At 42.1% G+C, this 19535-nt stretch overlaps 1 protein-coding gene across 1 annotated transcript in view; it reads right to left on the reverse strand.

The window, feature by feature from the left end:
• The window catches only part of SGTA (small glutamine rich tetratricopeptide repeat co-chaperone alpha), a 32608-nt gene extending 13150 nt beyond the window's left edge, over nt 1-19458 (reverse strand). Inside the window, 6 exon segments of the mRNA XM_075205483.1 lie at nt 5119-5218; nt 5977-5992; nt 5994-6056; nt 14365-14468; nt 18351-18486; nt 19365-19458. Coding sequence (XP_075061584.1) covers nt 5119-5218; nt 5977-5992; nt 5994-6056; nt 14365-14468; nt 18351-18450 — 383 coding nt within the window. The 5' untranslated portion in view covers nt 18451-18486; nt 19365-19458.
• Between the last annotated feature and the right edge of the window lie 77 nt (nt 19459-19535).

Below are 19535 nucleotides of genomic sequence, written 5' to 3' on the forward strand. Positions count from 1 at the left end.
CTGCTGACATTCCCAGAATGTCTGAGAAGCACGCCCTGCGAGGCCAATGAGGGGCTACCAAGATTGCCTGATCTTTTTAGCTTTTTTCAGAACACGAGACAGCATCGGAAAAGGTGGGAACAGATACACCAGCCTGAAGCTCCACGGAATCGCCATGGCGTCTGCTGCGTATGCTCGAGGGTCCCGGGACTTTGCACAATACCGAGGGACCTGACAATTCAGTCTGGAAGCCATGAGGTCTATTTCTGGTAGACCCCATCTCTGGACTAGAAGAGCGAATACCTATTTGCACAGGGACCACTCCCCTGGATGAACTTTCTCCCTGATTAGGAAATCGGCTTCCCAGTTGTCCACTCCCGGGATATATACCGCCGAGATCTGGGGAACGTGATGTTCCGCCCAGATTAGAATCTTGGCAGCCTCTTGCATGACTGCCTTGCTGCGAGTTCCTCCTTGATGATTCAAGTAAGCCACAGCCGTGGCATTGTCTGACTGTATCTGCAGGTGTTTTCCTTCCAGAAACCACTGAGCTTTTAACAGAGTCTTGAGAACAGCTCTCAACTCCAATATGTTTATGGGAAGAGCTGACTCCTGGGGAGACCAGAGTCCCTGAAACCTTAACGGTCCCGTGACTCCTCCCCAACCCGAAAGACTTGCGTCTGTGGTCACTAAGGTCCAGGGGCCCGATTTGAGGTTCTGACCTTTGCTTAGCTTGCTCGTGGAGAGCCACCATGTTAATGACAGTCGAGTTAAAGGAGACAGTCGAATGAACTGTCTGTCCAACTGTTCCTGTGACCCCGACCATTTCCGGAGAATCTCTAACTGAAGAGACCGGGAATGAAATTGGGCAAACGAACTGCCTCGTACACCGACACCATAGTTCCTAGAAGTTTCATGCAGGAGAGCATGGACACTCGAGGACGATCCAATAATACTCTGAATCTCCGCTGGAGGGCGATGATCTTTTACTGAGGAAGAAACACCCTCTGAACCATTGTGTCGAACACCAATCCCAGAAAGCGCATGCGCCAAGCTGGGATGAGAGACGATTTTGCCACCATTCAGAATCCACCCATGGTCCTCCAAGAACTCCATTGTGGTCTGAATCTGGCGAGATAAAATCTCTGTAGACCTCGCCTTTAAGAGAAGGTCGTCTAGATATGGAATTATCGTGACTCCCCTTCGTCTCAGGGCACTTGCCATAACTGCCATGATTTTTGTGAACACTCGAGGAGCAGAGGCCAGACCAAACGGAAGGGCTCTGAATTGAAAATGATCGGAACTCACCGCAAACCTCAGGAACCGATGATGCTGTTCCCATATGGGAACGTGTAAATACGCATCTTTTATATCGATGGAAGCTAGAAACTCTCCCTCTTCCATCCCTGCAATGACTGTCCGAAGAGACTCCATTTTGAATCTCTGGACTACCACTTGCTTGTTCAAGGACCTGAGATTCAGTATAGGGTGAAATGTTCCGTCCGGCTTCGGAACCAAGCAGAGATTGGAGTAGAACCCCTGACTCCTTTCTGGCCCTGGCACCGGAACCACCACTCCCGCAACCTGAAGCTTCGCCACTGCCTCCAGCAGGGCCTGACTTCTGAGGGGACAAGCGGGCACCGGTGAGGAAAGGAACCTTATTAGTGGAAACTGGATTAAGTCTATAACATATCCTTTCGACACCACTCCTCGAATCCAAGCGTCCGACGTGACTGACCACCACTGGCGCTTGAAGAGAAGAAGCCGTGCCCCCACCACGGGTACCCGCGTGGGGGCCAAGGAGTCATGCTGCAGGTTTTTCACTGGGACGCGACGTTTCCCGTCTGGGAGCGCCCCTACCTCTGCCGCCGCCTCCTCTGGAAACCGCCGGCTGACCCCTTGGTGGGCCGCCACAGCCCTGAGAGAAGGAGCGAAAGGACCGAAACCGAGCTTGACGCGGTTTACGAAAGCCCATAGGAAGAATATTACTCTTCCCTCCTGTGGCTACCTCAATCACTTTCTCAAGCTCCGGCCCAAACATAGTGACTCCATCAAAAGGCAGGATTTCCAAGGACCTCTTTGATTCAGCATCCGTCGTCCACGAACGTAACCATAGGGAACGTCGTGACGCCATAATAAGGCCGCCAATTGTGGCAATGACTGCTACTGCATCCATGGATGCCTGTCCCATATAATCCGCCGTCTCCTGAATGTGCTCAGCGAGAACCAGGAGATCAGGTAGCGGAGCATTACTTTGGATGGCCGAGATCAACTGCTCTGCCCATATCTGCACCACCTTATTTGCCCATGCCAATGCCATTGTGGGCCTAAACAAGCTACCGGAAGCCACATATGCGGACCGGAGCGCATTGTCACACTTTTTGTCAGTGGGGTCTTTAAGAGATACTCTCTCCTGGGTAGGAATGGCAGAGGAAGTGGACAACCTGATAATGGGTCTGTCCACCTTAGGAGACGCCTCCCATTTAATACAATCCTCTGTTGAAAGAGGGTAAAAACTCTTAAATCTACCCGGCATAACGAACTGTTTTCCTGAGTTTAACCAAGCGTTAGTCACAATCTGTACCATCTCTGATGACGGTGGGAAAGACATAACCTGAGATTTAGTCCTTTTTAAAATGGAGAAACCTGAGGGAGCCGAGGGTGTAGGGTCAGCAAAACCAAGGCTATGCCTAATACCTAACACCAGGCTTTCAATATTACCCACGAGGTGGTCATAATACTCAGTGAGTCTTCCTCCTGAGTATCCGAGACTATATTCCCATCCTCATCTGATGGGATATCTGAGCCTGGGCTACAACCCTGGTTTAGATCCAGTGAGGCCCTTTTGGCTCTGTGGGAAACTGCAAGTGGGCGATCATCACTATGAGTCAGAGAACTCTGTGAGGATGTGCCTGCAAATTCTGTCTGGTCACTCGCCCCTGCTACATGTGTGGAGCGCTGCCCTGCAGTGAGAGATACCTGAGATTCTGTAACTACATTCTGACGTATCTCTGCAGCCTGTAACATCACCGTAGTAAACTTCTCCATGGTTGCAGCAAAGGATTTAACCCAAGGCGGCTCTACCATGGCTACCGGTGTTTGAGCTGGGGAGGGACGCTCCTGAGATCCGGTCTCACAAGCAGCGCAAAGGGCACCTTTGTCATGCTGTCCTTTTGAAAGTTTTACTTTACACATGGCACAAGTAAAATACAATGCAGACCCTCCAGAGGATCCCCTGTCAGAGGACTCCTTGTTAAACATTACTGGTTAAATACAGTATAAACTGATTATGACTAGACAGATAAATGATTATTGTCTAAACAGTTAATGTCAGAATACAGCTATACACAATTTGTAGCCAGATCTATATACCCGGATACAAATTAGCCCCACAGTAACTTTTAACCTCTCCCGCTAGGTAGAACAATCAACCATGAATGTTTAAAATGTTTTTGTACACAAACAAACACAGGATTTAACGATACCAGTCACAGAAGAGGTAAATGAGAGGAGAGAAGCGACATGCAGCTGCTCGGTGTGAGCTAAAGATGGCGACTCCGCTGTGCAGGATCCTGAGAAGTGCGGGAAACGATGGTCTTCCTCCAGCTCCGCCTTCATCAAAAAAATGTCTGCTCCTCACTAAGTTACCGAACAGCTCATCTATAATATGGCTGTCGGTAATCTCTCCACAACACGCTTGTTACAGTGCCCAGGTAGCGTGTGTGTCTCTGCCCTCCTCCTGCAGCGCCACTCTCTATAATAGAGGGAGCGCTAACGAACCCCCGCTGCTCGTTGTCAGGGGAGGTGGGGGTATGGAGGAGGGGGCTTGCCGGCTAGTCCGTCGGCGGGGAGAGATGGATCCTGGATCTCCCCCGTGCGACCCATCTCTGTGGCCCGCTGAAGAGGTTTACCTCCGTGGGCACCTAAAGCCCTATCAACAACTAACAGCTCGCTTCTAGGGGATGAACTGCCGGCAAGACTGGTGAAGGAAGACCCGGGCATCAGCCACTTCTTACCTTGCGCGGGGATCAGGGTGAAGGAAGCCCAGGACTATTCACCCTCTCTGGGACTTAGGATCGATCCCCGCGAAGCACCCTTAAGAAAAAATAAAATAAAAACGTGAAACACTATCACTAAATAACATATAGGCAGGACCCTATACTAAACTGGCCTAACTCCTAAGGAACTAAAAAAAAACCTGAGGTATCTAGGAGAGGAGTAAAAATCAAAGAGTTTTTAGTGCCTAAACTCCCAATCCCACTACTATACCCCAATGTCTGGCAGTGTCCCCCAGTGGTAGGAGAGAGAAAAATTGGTGGTGGAATTACTCTCCAATAACTGGGAGATCGGATGTCGTTTACAGTCGGAGAGTGGCTGGTCTAGATAAACGGCAACAATAGTTACGACTTCAATTGACAACCATAAACCATGGATCACTGGGTGTCGATGTAAGCATGCGGTCATATCTATATTTCACAAATGATATCCATAACACACCCGTTCACCTCTCTGCAGCAGAAAGTCACGAAGAAGGGGTTCTTTAGTAACCGAGGAGGCAGAGAGTCACTGAGTATTTGGCAGAAACGTTCTGCAAAATTGAACTGTGTGGCACAAGTATACATGAGGCACAAGTATCAGCTATTAGGCCTATATCAGATTCCATTAGTAGCTGGGAGGGGCTACTGTAATGGACCGTAGAGGCAAATCTATACTTTTCAAACAAACCTGCAGTGGAATATCAGGTTAACATTGAACAATATATTTGACCTTCATAGTTAATATATTAATATTATTGTGTTTACTGGTCCTTTAATGTATACACTGTAATAATTCTATTGACTTTATGTGACAAAGCTTAATTGTTTTATTGCAAAGAAGAAGAAAAGAAAAAAGCAAAAATATATTTCCAAAGAAATAGTAGACAATGTGTATGTTTGTTTTAAACCCACTGAAAGTAAACATGATCTAGATAACCAGTGAACTTTAACAATACTTGCATGTATTAAAACAAGGAGGTGGGTTGTTCAATTTGAATACACATTGACTGTTTATTCCAAATGCGTTGTGCTCTAAACATTCTTTTATAACTGCAAATACCATATGCTATAGAAACTTGTTACCACAGTTGTCAATATATACCTGTTGCAGAAATACACTGCATTTCTTGGGTTCAGTTCGAGAGCGGTGGTGTAGTAGGAGACGGCACTCTCAAAGTTTTCCAACTTCATTTGTTCATTGCCTAAACAGAAATACATCTGTTATTAAAGCCTCCCATATAAATGTCTGCTCAAATACACTTTTTTTTAAGGCAACTTATTTTAAAACAGATCAATAAGAAGATCCATCACTAGACACCTTTTTGTATCAATACATCTATTCCCTAGGGATGCAAGGTCCATGGTATTCAGTAATATACTAAATGCAAACTGACATTTTGTTTGGTTGGAGCCTTGCACCTTAGGCACAACATGTACACCAATCATTAAAACTATATTGCATTAGTAATTCTCAGGCCCGGCGCTCCCATTAGGCAAGGTTAGGCACTTGCCTAGGGCGCCGGGCTCTGGAGGGCGCCACAGAATACTAAATGACTTTAAAACTGTGCGGCGACCGCTGACCATACCTGTCACGGCCGCCGCACAGCATTCAGATGCACGGGGAGGGGGGGGGGGGGGGGGGGGGGGGGGGGGGGGGAAGAGGCTATTTTGTCACCACCGCCGCCTCTCTGCTCCGTCTCCTCCCCTCCACTTACTAGTGTCAGTGAGTGGAGGGGAGGAGACGGAGCAGAGAGGCGGCGGCGCCGATTTTTTAAAAATGCCTAGGGCGCCGTGGACCCTAGCACCGGCCCTGGTAATTCTTCAATAATAAGTACATTGCTCCCGTTAATTGGCCCATCCAGTAATGTTTACATTCATTGAGATGGAGAAGTACTTACACAGTATACAGTTACATTACAATATTTATCTTTTATGAAACTACCCATGCCTCAAATTTTACCTTCTGTTTTTAGTCTTTTCAGCTTCTGCTATATCTTCTTCTGATGGAGATGCAAGATTTGTAGTAACTGGTGTCGGATCCTAAAACCAACACATTATAATTAGAATATGGTGCAGCTGAGTATATAAACAGGCCAATTTTGATATTAAATACACTTGTGCAGGTTCAAACAAGAGGGGTGCATTATTGCCAAAAAACATTCAAATCTGCTTGACTACTCATATTACACAGTAAAGTGCAATATACACACACGTACTTACATACACGAGTATGTATGTGTGATATATATATATATATATATTTATATATATATATATATTACGAACAGACACAAATATTTTTCCTGGAATTATTACCCGTACAATGTCTCTTACTAATTACAAATACAAACATCATTTCTTGTAAGAAAAAGACATCCTATCCATCTTTAAATTTGGATAATTTGCCATCACCTCATGTGGTAAGCAATTGTACAGCCTAACCTCCCATACAGTGAAGAACACCATCATATGCTCATGGACTTTCTTTTATTTGCAACTGATGACCCTATGTATGGTTCTTTGTACGAAAAATTTGTTAGACAAGTCTTTGTATTGACCTTTGATATAATTATACATAATTAGCAGCATTTGGTTAGGCTAGGTACACACTAAAGAATTTTTCCAACCGTAGCGTTATCTACAATGACTGAAGGTTCAATCGCTCGGGCAATTTATGCCTACACACTGACACAATTTACATTCAAATATGTGCTCTCATCTGGTTCTCTAGTCATTTAGAGAATGACAGCACAATAGTAACGCATTCCTGTCACACTGATTAAAACTGTCTTGTTATAGCTATCCACATGTCCTTACGAATTTCGTTAGCTTCTGTGACTCTGAAACAAAATTTTCAGTAGCACTTTCTGCATTTAAATTACCGGGATATGTTCATTGCCGGCATCGACTGAAAAGACCATGACTCTGTAAACTCTGTGGAGATCATGATCGCGAGTGCATACACACTATATGTTCGGAAGGCGATAGACGAGATTATTAAACAGTACGACCCAACCACATGAAGCGACAATCGGCCCTTTGGAACGATTGTCCGCTCATCTTGTGATTAAACACAGCAACGCAATATGCAGCCGTTATTTTACTTTTCATTTGATAGCAAAGTGCCATTTTATTTTTATGCAGCAAGTTATTACTGTGTTGGCAACCCGACAGAGATTAGTATCAACAGCAAAAATGGACACCTTACTTTTCAGGTCATTAATAAAAAGATGCAAAAGGACAGACACCATTATTAACTTTAACCCAGTCTGAATATGCTCCGTTTATAAATACTACCTTTATTATAATCAGTTCTATATCTATGTACATACTTTTGCTGTAGACGCAGTACTCTCATCTGATGTATTGGACACCTTAACAAAAAACAGAAAGTAACATATCAGTTACACTACTTAGATGCAGTTTGAAACTTACTTTCTTTTAAAAAACTAATCACATCAGTTAGGTGTGACTGACCCTTTATCAAACCATGCCAACACTTTTATCAAATTATTGGTTAAAATCTGTTTCAGTGTATCTTCCAAAGTCACTTGAAATGATATACACATGACAGAAGTCAGGCTGACATGTCTATAAATTCCTAGTTCCCTTTTTAAGGATTGGTAACCTAACCCGTTTCCACCAATTTTGTTGGTATTGACTGACCCAGTTATGGAGGGAGTCCATAAACATTAGAAACCGTTGTCAATAAATTACTGAACTTGCCGTAACTGGACCTGTTCCTGTGTTAGTAAAAACAGGTTGTGCAGCAGTGGCTTAAGCACACCATTAAATGTTTCTTGTCTATTATTTTCCCGTAATTATCATTTAGTGATCAAAAATTATACATTTTATTTACCATGCTCTTTTAGTAGCTAATTAACTTACATAACGTATTTCAGTGCCTTCTAGTTTGTTTCTTAAATTGTGTAGAAAGTTTTCCAAAACATATAAAACAAAGAACAAAAAGCGCCCTGCAACTGGCAATGTGAATATGAGACACTCAAAAAAAAACAGAAAATCCAAAAGGGATTGAACATATTTTGCAATAAAGGATATAGAAGTGTATCTGACAAGCAAATACAGAACATTTCAAAAATATTGAAGAAGATAAGCCAGAAGGCAAAATTTATATATCACTAAGTACGTGACAAAACCAAAGCATTCACAGCACCAGGTGGATTTAAGAACCATCACCATACCAGATATAAAGGAAAGCAGGCAAGTTCTCTACAGGACTGGACACTCTAGGGGACCAAAATATCATCCTCATCCTCCAAGAGCCACAATGCCATTCTGGACCTATTCCAGTGTAACCAAATTTTCTTGAATTTCTTTAAAGCTACCATATATTTGTAAGTAAAACGATACATTGAAATCACCACCCTCCTGATCCAAACTAAACAGGTAAACCCGGGGATTAAGTGAAGGTTTTTTAAATAAATGTGTAATCTTTAGGAGTAAGCATTGTTCTACAATGTATATTGTATGTGTGCACTGACACCCATTAAGTCTTTAGGTAGTGGCAGCTTGTTTTAGGGTATGTGGGGGCTATCTATTGGTGTGTGATTTCACGAAGTTCTGTAACCAGGGTGAAAGTTGAATGTTTAAAGTAATTAACTCCCTGCAGCCACATTAGCCTGTCTTTGCATTTGCCCTGGTGGCAATGAGAACTATTTAGGGATGTCTAAATCTGTCTACTATGAACTGAAACACTTCTGGGTACATCTCCCATTCCTGCTCAGGAAGTCTACTGTCACACTGTCCTCCCCAGCTAAATGCATAGCAGAGAGTATCCTCCATTCTGCCAACAGGAGAATTTTTGCTCTCTCTTCTCATCACCAAAGTTTGAGTGCACCCTTGGAGGTTTATGAATGACACTGCTGTCTTGTTGCCTGAGTAAATTTGAAGAATATTGTGCGCAACCAAATGTTCCATATTAGACACATTGCAAAGAGAAATAAAAACTTGAAATTTCTGCAGACTGTCCTCATCCTTAGAATTGAGGGGATATGCTCTTTCATCCCTGCTCCAACTTCCTTTTCCCTCTAACTTACCTCACAGCCCATTCTGCTGGTATCTGTCGCCAGAAGATCTGGGCCCCCTAGAATCCTTAGTTCCTTCCATGTTTCTGTGGAGCACTACCATCTCAGTGATTGTGTTGCCAATGCAGACAGGTGAATAAGAAAGTGGAGATACCCCTTTTTTTTTTGTATTCCAAAATAACACATTTTCCAAAGGTTGTGGCCACAGCCCCTTTGTTCACGGTCTCCACGTCTTTCCAGTAAAAAGAGTGCATTGTATCCCTTTAGTGAGTGTTGCCATGGAGAAGGAAGGGTACATTTAACTCTGATTTCTTTATGTTTAAATTCTCACCCGAAGCCACACTGGTGGACACAAAAAATTTTCAAATAAACTACCTGAATATATGCTGAATTACAAAGGTCTCACATATCTCATTAAAATGTAAACAATCACTGTGAAAAGAACAGAATATTTACTGCTAATTCCATTTCTTCAGAGATTCCATGGCAGCATTAACTGTTTCTTTCCCTGGTTAAGCAGATGACAAAAAAACACACCACAAATGATATATAAGGTAACACCTCCTCTTCCCCTGGGTCTGAGTGACTTCCCAAAAATATAAACAAAACAAGCATGGGTGGAAAAAATTGGGCTGTCATGGACTCGAAGAAAAGAAATTCACTTAAAATAATCCATTCTTTTCTTCTTCGGACTCCACGGCAGCAATAACTATGGGATGTTCCAAAGGTACACAATTGTGAGAGCCACATAACATTAATTGCAGCATATTTGGCAGAGTTTGTTTTTTTATTTTAAAAGGTGAACTAAGCACATCTTTTCCAAACCGAGAACCTGAAATGGACAGGATATCCAGCTGATAATGACTTGCAAAAGTATGAACAGATGACCATCTAGCTGCTTTGCAGAGCTGTGTCACCGAGACCTGAGAATTGCTTGCCCTAGATGTTGCCACTGCTTGAGTTGAGTGGGCCCTGAGAATCTCTGGCACCTTGTAACAGATACTCTTGTAGGCCTGTTTAATGGAGATAGTTTGCTTAGAGGAAGTGTGACCTCTTCTGGGCCCAGGTTTCAACACAAGGAGCTATTATGTCTTCCCGATTCCATCCGTTCTAGACAGATAAGGAAATTTCTCTCACTAGATCCAGTAAATGTAGTTTTCTCTTATTGTCATCTTTTGAATGTGGATAAAATGATGGCAGTACCACCTCCTGATTAATGTGGAATCTAGATACCACCTTCGGCAGAAATTCTGGATTGGCTCCAAGTACCACTTAATATAAATAGATATTAAGAAAATGTTCCTTGCACCATCGTGCTTGTAACTCTCCCACTCTGCAAGCAGATTTAACTGCCATCAAGAAAACAACTTTCAATGTCATCCATCTCAAGGAGACCTTCTGCAGAGGTTCAAAATGCTCACACATTATTAAAATGTTTAGAAATAAATTAAGGTCTCTTGCGGCCACAAAAGGTCTTATGGATTGACAAATCTTCTTGTGAGGCTAATTTGACCTAGAATACGCTCAAAGCTGACATCTGTACCTTAAGAGTGGATGCTGCAAGGCCTTTGCTGAGCCAAGATCTGCAGAATGGTGGCTGCTACTGTATTGACATCCACTTGAGGAGGGTCATATATTTTCACTAGAAGCTGGAATACTTCTTGGTGGAGAAATCACTCTCCCAGGGGAATTTGCTTTCTATTGAGGAAATCTGCTACTATGCTCTGTTCTCCCGCTATACATAATGCAGAGAATGCAATCAGATTAATTTCTGTCCATGAGATGATTTTTGTCACTTCCATCATCAAAACTTGACTTGTGTTGCCCCCTTGCAAAATTGTCTGAGAGATTTCTGAGAGAATTTCCTTTCAGATGGGAATAAAAGTGTTGAACTGCTTTCTATACTGCTCTCATTTTCAAGATGTTTACATGAAGACGTTTCTCTATCAGAGTCCACTTGTCTTGCATAACTTGTACTTGAAGGTGAGCTCAACAACCAGTAAGATGGGCATCTGTTAGAATCATGTATTCTGGTTCCAGCAGCGACATCACTTCTGTGCTTAAGTTTGGCCTTTGCCAACAACTGAGCGAGTGTCTCATGGTTTTTGACAGGATAATGACATAGTCAAGAGACCTTCTTGTAGTTCCATTTACTTATGATCTCCAACTAGAGATTGCGGGTATGACATCTTGTCCACAGAATTATTTCTATGTTGGTTAAGAACATATCCACTGTGAAAGGATGGACCGCCTATGCCACCCTGTCTGCTGTTGCTGGGAACCGGCTGGGCTTACTTTGCCACTGTTCCTTTCTGTTATCCCAAATGCGGCCTCTCACAGCAGTAGGAGGGGCTTACAAGTGTTGTCACCACTGGACTCCTTACTGGCATACAGTGCCGGGTTTCTTCCGGGTAACTGACACTGCGAGTGTACCCCGTTACTGGTGTACCTGGGCTGGTACCCCTGACCTTGTCCTATAGATCAGGGTTGCTGTAGATGGATTCCCCCCTGGCCTATCACACTGGCCAGAGCTGCTGGGTAGCAGCAAAGCGGTGGTACTGGATGCTGGGTCCAAACCTCAGAAACAGCCGGGAACGGATTAGATTTTGGGTCTAATCTGTAGGTCACAGGATTTTCAGCATGGACGATGTTCTCAAGCAGGTCTCTGAAGCAAGTGATGTTTATTTGCAGTCACACTGACTGAAGGTATCAGTGCTCAGGTCAGATTGAATCAGAAGAACAACTTTTAATACAAAACAGTGCCTTTTCAATACACATTTGAAGATTAGTCTCAGCAGGAGGTAATCCGTCCTCCTGTACCTTTAACCAATCTTGGTTGATTCATGCAGTGTGCACGTGAATAAACCCAGAGAGGTTTAACACCTTTAACAATACTGCTAGTAGCAGGGGGGTCCCCCCCACCACTGTCCACGAGCTGCCAGGGAGACGGGGGCTCAGCCAACTCTCCTCCCCTGGTGCCTCTCTTTCTGGGGTGGGAGATTTAGGTTTTAAATCTCCCGCCCAATCTGACTTCTAGTGACTGGGCAAAAGTCCTGTCACTAGTTGAAGCTCTTTAAGCTCAAACTAGGGACTTCGTTTCCTGGAACCCCCAGGAGGCTCTGCACCTCCTGGATCTATTTTATTCCAGGACGCTGGTTGTTACAGGGTAAGTACTCTATACCTTTATTATACACATAAACACTGCAATGACATTCAAAAGACACATATTTACATTGCACATAGTTAACCCCTTCAACGCAGAGCGCCGGTTCTTTATCGGTGCTGCAGCGCCTACACGCACACTTTTCTATTTTTAATTTTAGCATACATTTATACACTCATTGGGGTTTAACCTCACATGCTGCAGCGCTGGGTGCTACATATAAAACAGCGCAAACAAAACATTTTTATTTTAATAAAGTATATTTTTATTAACCTCTTTTCACGCAGCCCCTAGCGCCTGTGAGTCCATTTCAATATGGCCGCCGCACTCGTGCGATGCCCAGCACTCTGGGGACCAAGCCACACGCACCAACCTCAGACTTTTTTTATGTATATATTTAAACTAGGGACCGGATCTTGACACACCTCTCTTGCAACAGTGAGACTTTGCTCTGTATAACGTCTATCCGGACAGCCAAGAAATGCATCTTTTGTGATGGGTTAAGATGGCTTTTCAGCTTGTTCACAATCCAGCTACGCAGATTCAGAAATTGTATCACTTGAGCAGTCTTGCAATGGACACTGATTTTCGACCTCATCAAATGTTGTCCAAACAAGGCCATATCGACCCATTTTTCCTTAGTTCTGCTATAAGTTACTAGTACCTTGGTAAATGTCCTCTCAGATGTTCAGTGTTCTCCCCCAACACCTATATCCGGGTGCTTCATCCAGCCGTTTTTATTTGCCACCTGGCTCTTGGAGCCCAAAAGAATCCTATTATAATAGATTTAACCATTGTTTCTCCTGTTATAACATGCACTATGTAAGGACTACAGTCAGCACTGTGTATTAGACCACTGACCACCAATCTGACCGGTGCTGCCAAGTCTGACCTCCAACATTTTTCATTATTATTGCAAAGTATTACAAGTGTCCCTACTCAACTGCTTCTTAATGCCGGCTGAAAAAATTGTCTGGGGAGAACATGGACATTGAAAGCACGAAGGGCAAGCATATAAACTTGAAGTGTTGGCTCAGTACACCAAATCTGAGAAACTCCCTGTGATGGACAGCCACAAAGATATGAAAAAAGGCATCCAAAAAATGTGAGACAGTCCTCTACACCTGTGGACATGAGGATGGAATTCACAGACTCCATAATGAAATGCTTGGTATGGACAAATTTGTTGAGCCCTTTCAAATCCAGGATTTTTTCATAAAGGACCCTGCTGTTTTTCTGACGGAGGGTAAAAAAAAAATAAAAAAAAAAATGCCTTCTTGACCTGCTGGAAGAAGAGATATTGCACGAGACTGTATTAATGATTGCAGACTGAATTGTAGGGCTACTAAATCCACACTGGTAAATGGAACTACCACCATTTCGGGGTAGCGATGAAATTCTATTTTGTACCCATTTCTTACAATATTCAGCACCATATGTCTGCATAATGTGCTATTCTTCCCTCTACTGGTATTACTGAGGACTGATTTTGGTAGTAATTATTGTTGAGTTCTCTGATTTGACCTTCCTTCTATAGTCCCTTCTTTGTAACTATAAAAAGATATTCTATAAAGCACCCCTATATATAGAGGCTTACCTACTGCAGGTGCTCTTCAGCTGCTTGGGATCCAACTCAGGCTCCATCTGTGAACCGGATTCAACAGGGATAGCTAAAAGAATCGCAGTGCAAACACACACCTTCTTCCTACTTTTTGTGGACTATGACCTCTGACGCGGTCTCCGCACATGCACAGACCACAATCCAGTATCAAACTGAAATTACTGCATGAGTACTGCTCCTAAGGTAGTAGTCTGCTGTGTCAGGAGTAGCCAGCCCCTCTACGGCTTGCTGCACTACTGCCGAGTGCCCGAGAGCTCCAAGAAGGCTAAGCCCCTACTCACAGAAAAAAAGCCAAACACAACATGCACTACCTATGCTAGAGATAGGAAAAGACATAGGGGAAGAGGAGGAGCTACCTTATTTACCATCCAGGGGTGTATTTTGTTACCTATCTCTAACTAACCAGGGAAAGGAAGCTACCCATAGTTATAGCTGCCATTTGGTCCAAAGGAGAAACACAGATTAAATACACAGGTTTAATATTGCAGATCTAGATAATATTGTGAAAGATATTTCTACCTTTACTGTAGCTGCAGCAAATAACTCTGGAAGGGTTTCAGATACGGCCAAGGTTTGATCCTCCATAGAAACATCAAATGCGGTTTCCAGACACTGGATTGCAACTGTGGTGAACAGATAACCAATGTATTATTAACTCTTGTTATTGTCTCATTATAATGTTATCATATTAAGCACAGATGATCTAAACAAAAATGAAAATAGAATGAATATACACCGCAACAGGTGGATTCAAAAATTCCTAGAGGATTAGTTCAACTCATTAATAGGGGATTTTCATATCGCTATCATCTTTACCAATCTCCTAGGAGGGGTGCACCCACACCAAATTATCAGAAATTAGAAATAAAGAAGGGGAGAGTGTATTATTGGGGCACTCAAGAAACCAATGAATTAAAACATATATAAAGTTGATTGATATGCATTAAAATAGTATAAAATGTCAATGGTAGAAACATTAGCGAAATATTAAAACATGAGTATGGAAATGTAAACCAGAACATTAAGTGATAAAACTAGCAGTAAGACACCGCTAGATCGCGCCACAAAGCCCTATATTGTATAATTATTTTTAAATATATTTATGGTGTGATGGAAAGAGATCTTCCTATTGCCTTAATTATACGGGCGATATATAGTCTCCAATACCAAGGCAGAAAGCTCTATAGTGATTTTGAACCATAGACATTGGATCATGTAAGATACTGTGAAGATACCGGGTTTATCTGGCCCAATGCTACCCACTTCACGCTGGCTGGCCACCCACGGGTGCCTTGCTATGCCAGGGAAGTCTACCCAGTACCTTCTAAGATTCGTAGTCACTCAGGCAAATGCAGTTATAAAAATACAACAGAATATTCTACTGTTGTTCGTATGACAATAAATATAATGTACACACAATACAATAAATGCCAGGCAGGTTTACCACATCATCTGTCTCTTACCCCACTAGCTTAAGGAGTTATAGTCACCTGGCTGTCCAGACTTCACGACCCATGGATCTCTCTCAGCTGCATATATAGACTCTAGTTAGAAAACGACAACTCAAAACTAGATCTTGCACTCTTCATGAATGAAATATCAGAATGAACACCCTTCCCCCCTAGAGTCGTTCCTTATATCTCAGGTCTAATTTCCACAGTCTTTCCCCTCCCTGGGCAAACCCCTGGGTCTATTCTTCTTAACCATTGGTCAGTGCAGGACTAGGGGTTTGGACAGTGCAGTGAAGATGAGTTGTCCTTTCACAGAAGCTCCCTGCTGGAATGCAGACAGAAGGTCTGGACTAGTCCTAAGGATAACAATTGATGCTAATTGGCTTCCCCTACTTCCAAGGATAAGGTAGCAGTGAGCACCTCCTAAAATTAACCCCTTACACTACTTTGTGATGTCACAGGATCTCCAGCTGTTCCATGCTTCCTGTAGAGGAAGGAGGGGGGCGAATGAATGCAGCTGCAGCCCTCTCACCTGTATTGTGGACACCACCTGATCTTTACCCATAACCCTCCTGGCTTCAGTTTAAGGACAATGAATAACATTACTGCAAGTCATCAATATATAATACGCAATATACATATTTACATTGAACTACAATGTCCCCTTAACCACATGTAATTGGACAATGCAGTTGTAGTCTGGTGAGCTGGGGAACAAAAGCAAGGGCTATAAAAAGTACTATAATCCACATTATGTGAGAAACGACACACAGAATGGTTAGCGTATCACACTCGTTTTGTCACATATACCATCATGAGAGTTATACCCCTTTTATCCCAGATATTTCCAGGAGTATTGCTCTCCAAATATTTCAAAAGGTGCATCACTATCTTTATAAATAAATGCAACCTTTTGTAATTATATTTTGACAATCAGGGAGATTCATATTGCTATCTGCTAACCCATTCAATCAGTACATGCAGTAGGTGCGTTAGTATTGCACCCAGAGCAATACTATAGGTAGAAGGGTTTATTGGATTTATACGAGCACTCTCCCAATATCAGTGAGGGGATCTGGGTGCAATATTAACGCACCTACTGCATGTACTAATTGAATGGGTTAGCAGATAGCAATATGAATCTCCCTGATTGTCAACATATAATTACAAAAGGTTGCATTTATTTATAAAGATAGTGATGCGCCTTTACGAGAGCTGGTGGAGGCAATAGGAAGATCTCTTCAGCAATAGGGGTTCCATCACACCTTAAATATATTTAAAAATAATTATACAATATAGGGCTTTGTGGCGCGATCTAGCGGTGTCTTACTGCTAGTTTTATCACTTAATGTTCTGGTTTACATTTCCATACTCACGTTTTAATATTTTGCTAATGTTTTCTACCATTGACATTTTATACTATTTTAATGCATATCAATAAAATTTATATATGTTTTAATTCAGTGGTTTCTAGAGTGCCCCAATAATACACTCTCCCCTTCCTTATTTCTATTTTATGATCCATTAAAAGTCAGAGTAGTATCACCAAAGCCAAACATTTTATTTTAAAAATGTGTCTTGATCTAAAAGGTAGAATAATGCAACGCAGAACTGTAAGATTAAAAACACCCATGTGCACTAGTTCTTAGAGCTAGACAAATAAAATGCTTTTTAAATGCTACTACTGCCTAATTTTATCATGTACTTTGTTCTATATCAGGGGAAATGCTTCACAGACTGACATCAGTGGACATTTCACAAATCATTGCAACAAGAAAAGCTTGTGCATTTTCTTCAAACATACCCCACAATGAGAAGGTAAATATAGCCAGGAATAAGTGGGTAATACCATTCTGTGAGGGGGACAGTTGCCTGGTTCTGGTGTACTGAGCTGAATGCATGATGTGAGGGAAGTAGCTAGCAGCAAAACCCATAAACTTTAGAGTTCTCCAATTGACACATCAGTGAAACACATCCACAAGTCTAAATAAACTCATGAAACAATTGCAACATAGATTTTAATTGCTACAATTAGAAGATTGTAAAATGACAAGATACTACAAACACTGGAAACATTGTTATATTACAAATGCAAAGGCTGCGCACAAAAATAGAGTAAACAGATTTACCCAGTGTTAATTCCAGGACTGTGGGTAAGTGCAAACAGTGCTGTTTTGAAGAGTGTGGCCCCTGTGACTCTACTTTTAACGCTGACATCTTTAAAATAGTAGCTCACAAAAAGGTATCAATACAGTGGTCATGTTTGACCAATTACAAAAACATGAGAATTTAGGTTCCACATTGAGACACTTTGGTGGAAGACTACCAAACCCATACACGTTTATCTATTTCACTGTAGATCAGTGGTTTCCAAACTGTGTGCCACAGCGATCTCACAATGGTGCCACAGCCAGGGCCGGTGGTAAGCAAGGCGGCAGACTACTTGGTAATTATTTGGCTAAGGGGTGCCTTGAAAAAATTATTGAGACCCTAGGAGTGCCTCGAACTGAGAAAGTTTGGGATCCACAGCTGTAGATAATAAATGCCCCTAGAACAATTCAGTGGGGTTAACCTGAATTTATTGCAAAACATATGTCTAGCGATGCAGCTATACTAATTTCATCTATCAGCAGTTTAGACAGATTCAATAAATGACAACTAGTTCTAATAAAGTGAGTTAAAGAGGTTTTTTTTTTTTTAAATAGTTTCATTGCACTTTATTTAATGCATGTTTTGTATACATGTTTAAATGTTTTTGGTAAATACATTTTTAGGGAATGCCCTCCCTTCTAAAGTTTAGTGTGGTTGTAGAGTTTAACCCAAATAATATGCCCAGGCGCTCTTGGTATTTTGTGTCTACTTGAACAGGATGTCTGACTACTACACAAAATTATGGTTTCTGCATTAAATATTCCAAAAACTTGTACATATTAAATGTTCTATTAGATAACTAAACATTGCAAGACAAGAATGCTAAGAAAACTTTAAGGGAAAGAATAAAATCACTAACATCATTAAAGCATATTACAAACCTCAGCACACATTATAGCCTACCTTCAAGACTCTCTTGGGCATCGGAAGAAAGTCCACCATTATGCAGCTGGTCATGTAAATACTGGATTATAGAAAATGCCAAATGCTTCTTATCAGCCATTATATATGCAAATGTCTTAAGTCACAAGAGCAGTCTCTGCAAATACATAAGAGTTTGTCAGAACATATGCTCTGCAAATCTGAATGCAAAAAGGAGCTTAGCTAAATTTACTAATTTAAAAATTACATCCAAAGCAAAGTTAGGGAGAAAAAAGCACATGACTTACAAGCCTGCTGACTATGAACTTTTTACTCTGACTCATAATATTAAACATTATTTGCCAGGGCCAAATTACTGCAACATTCTGCTATTAATTACAGAAAATACTAACATATGATAAACAGGTTTTCTACAGACAACAAGCAATATTCATAGCCAGCTATACACCAGCCTACACATATTTACTCTGCCTCTATTGCACATACCACCTTGTACAACACAGTTACATTACTAAAAATATACACATTGCCACAAAGTGGCAACAAACATATCTGCCACTCTCTACAAAGACATTCTTACACACAAAAGGGACATGCCAGACAAAATGATGCCTTGCGTTACATTGTGCAGCACTAACGTATGTATTCTCGAAACAGGGTGAACAGCCCCTGGCATACAATCGTGTTTGTACAAGTTATATCACTTTACAATGCATAAAACTGAAAACGATTTAGAGAACCAGACACTGTGGACTGTTGTCCCTTGTTAACCTTTGTCATCCCAGAACATATCTGCAAGAATTGAGATGGTAGGAATAATCTTTGACGTTAGAGGGGTCTCTCGTCCAGACAAAGTGGTGATTTTATTGGTTAACATAACACCCCACAGCACACTGCAAGCACCATACCCCCCTTCTGTCCCTACACACTACCCCTTCCTCCCATATGTTTCCCCTTATAACTCCCAGTGTGACTACAGACAGAGTATAAGTACCCCTAAATCAGCCCCCTGTCATTAGTGAGGTCCCCTCTCACCAGACACTACGCACATGCGACCACTCAGTCACTGGGAGCCGGAAGCGGAATCAGCTGTTGGTGAGAACGGCTCCGGAAGTGACGTGTCCTTGCTGCTCAGATGTTCGGGCTCAGGGTTTGCGTTTTTTCCTACAAATTGTTGTCATTTTAGTCAGCATGTAAATAACGTTA

This window comes from Mixophyes fleayi, chromosome 1 (assembly GCF_038048845.1).
Source record: "Mixophyes fleayi isolate aMixFle1 chromosome 1, aMixFle1.hap1, whole genome shotgun sequence".
NCBI classification, from domain to species: Eukaryota; Metazoa; Chordata; class Amphibia; order Anura; family Limnodynastidae; genus Mixophyes; species Mixophyes fleayi.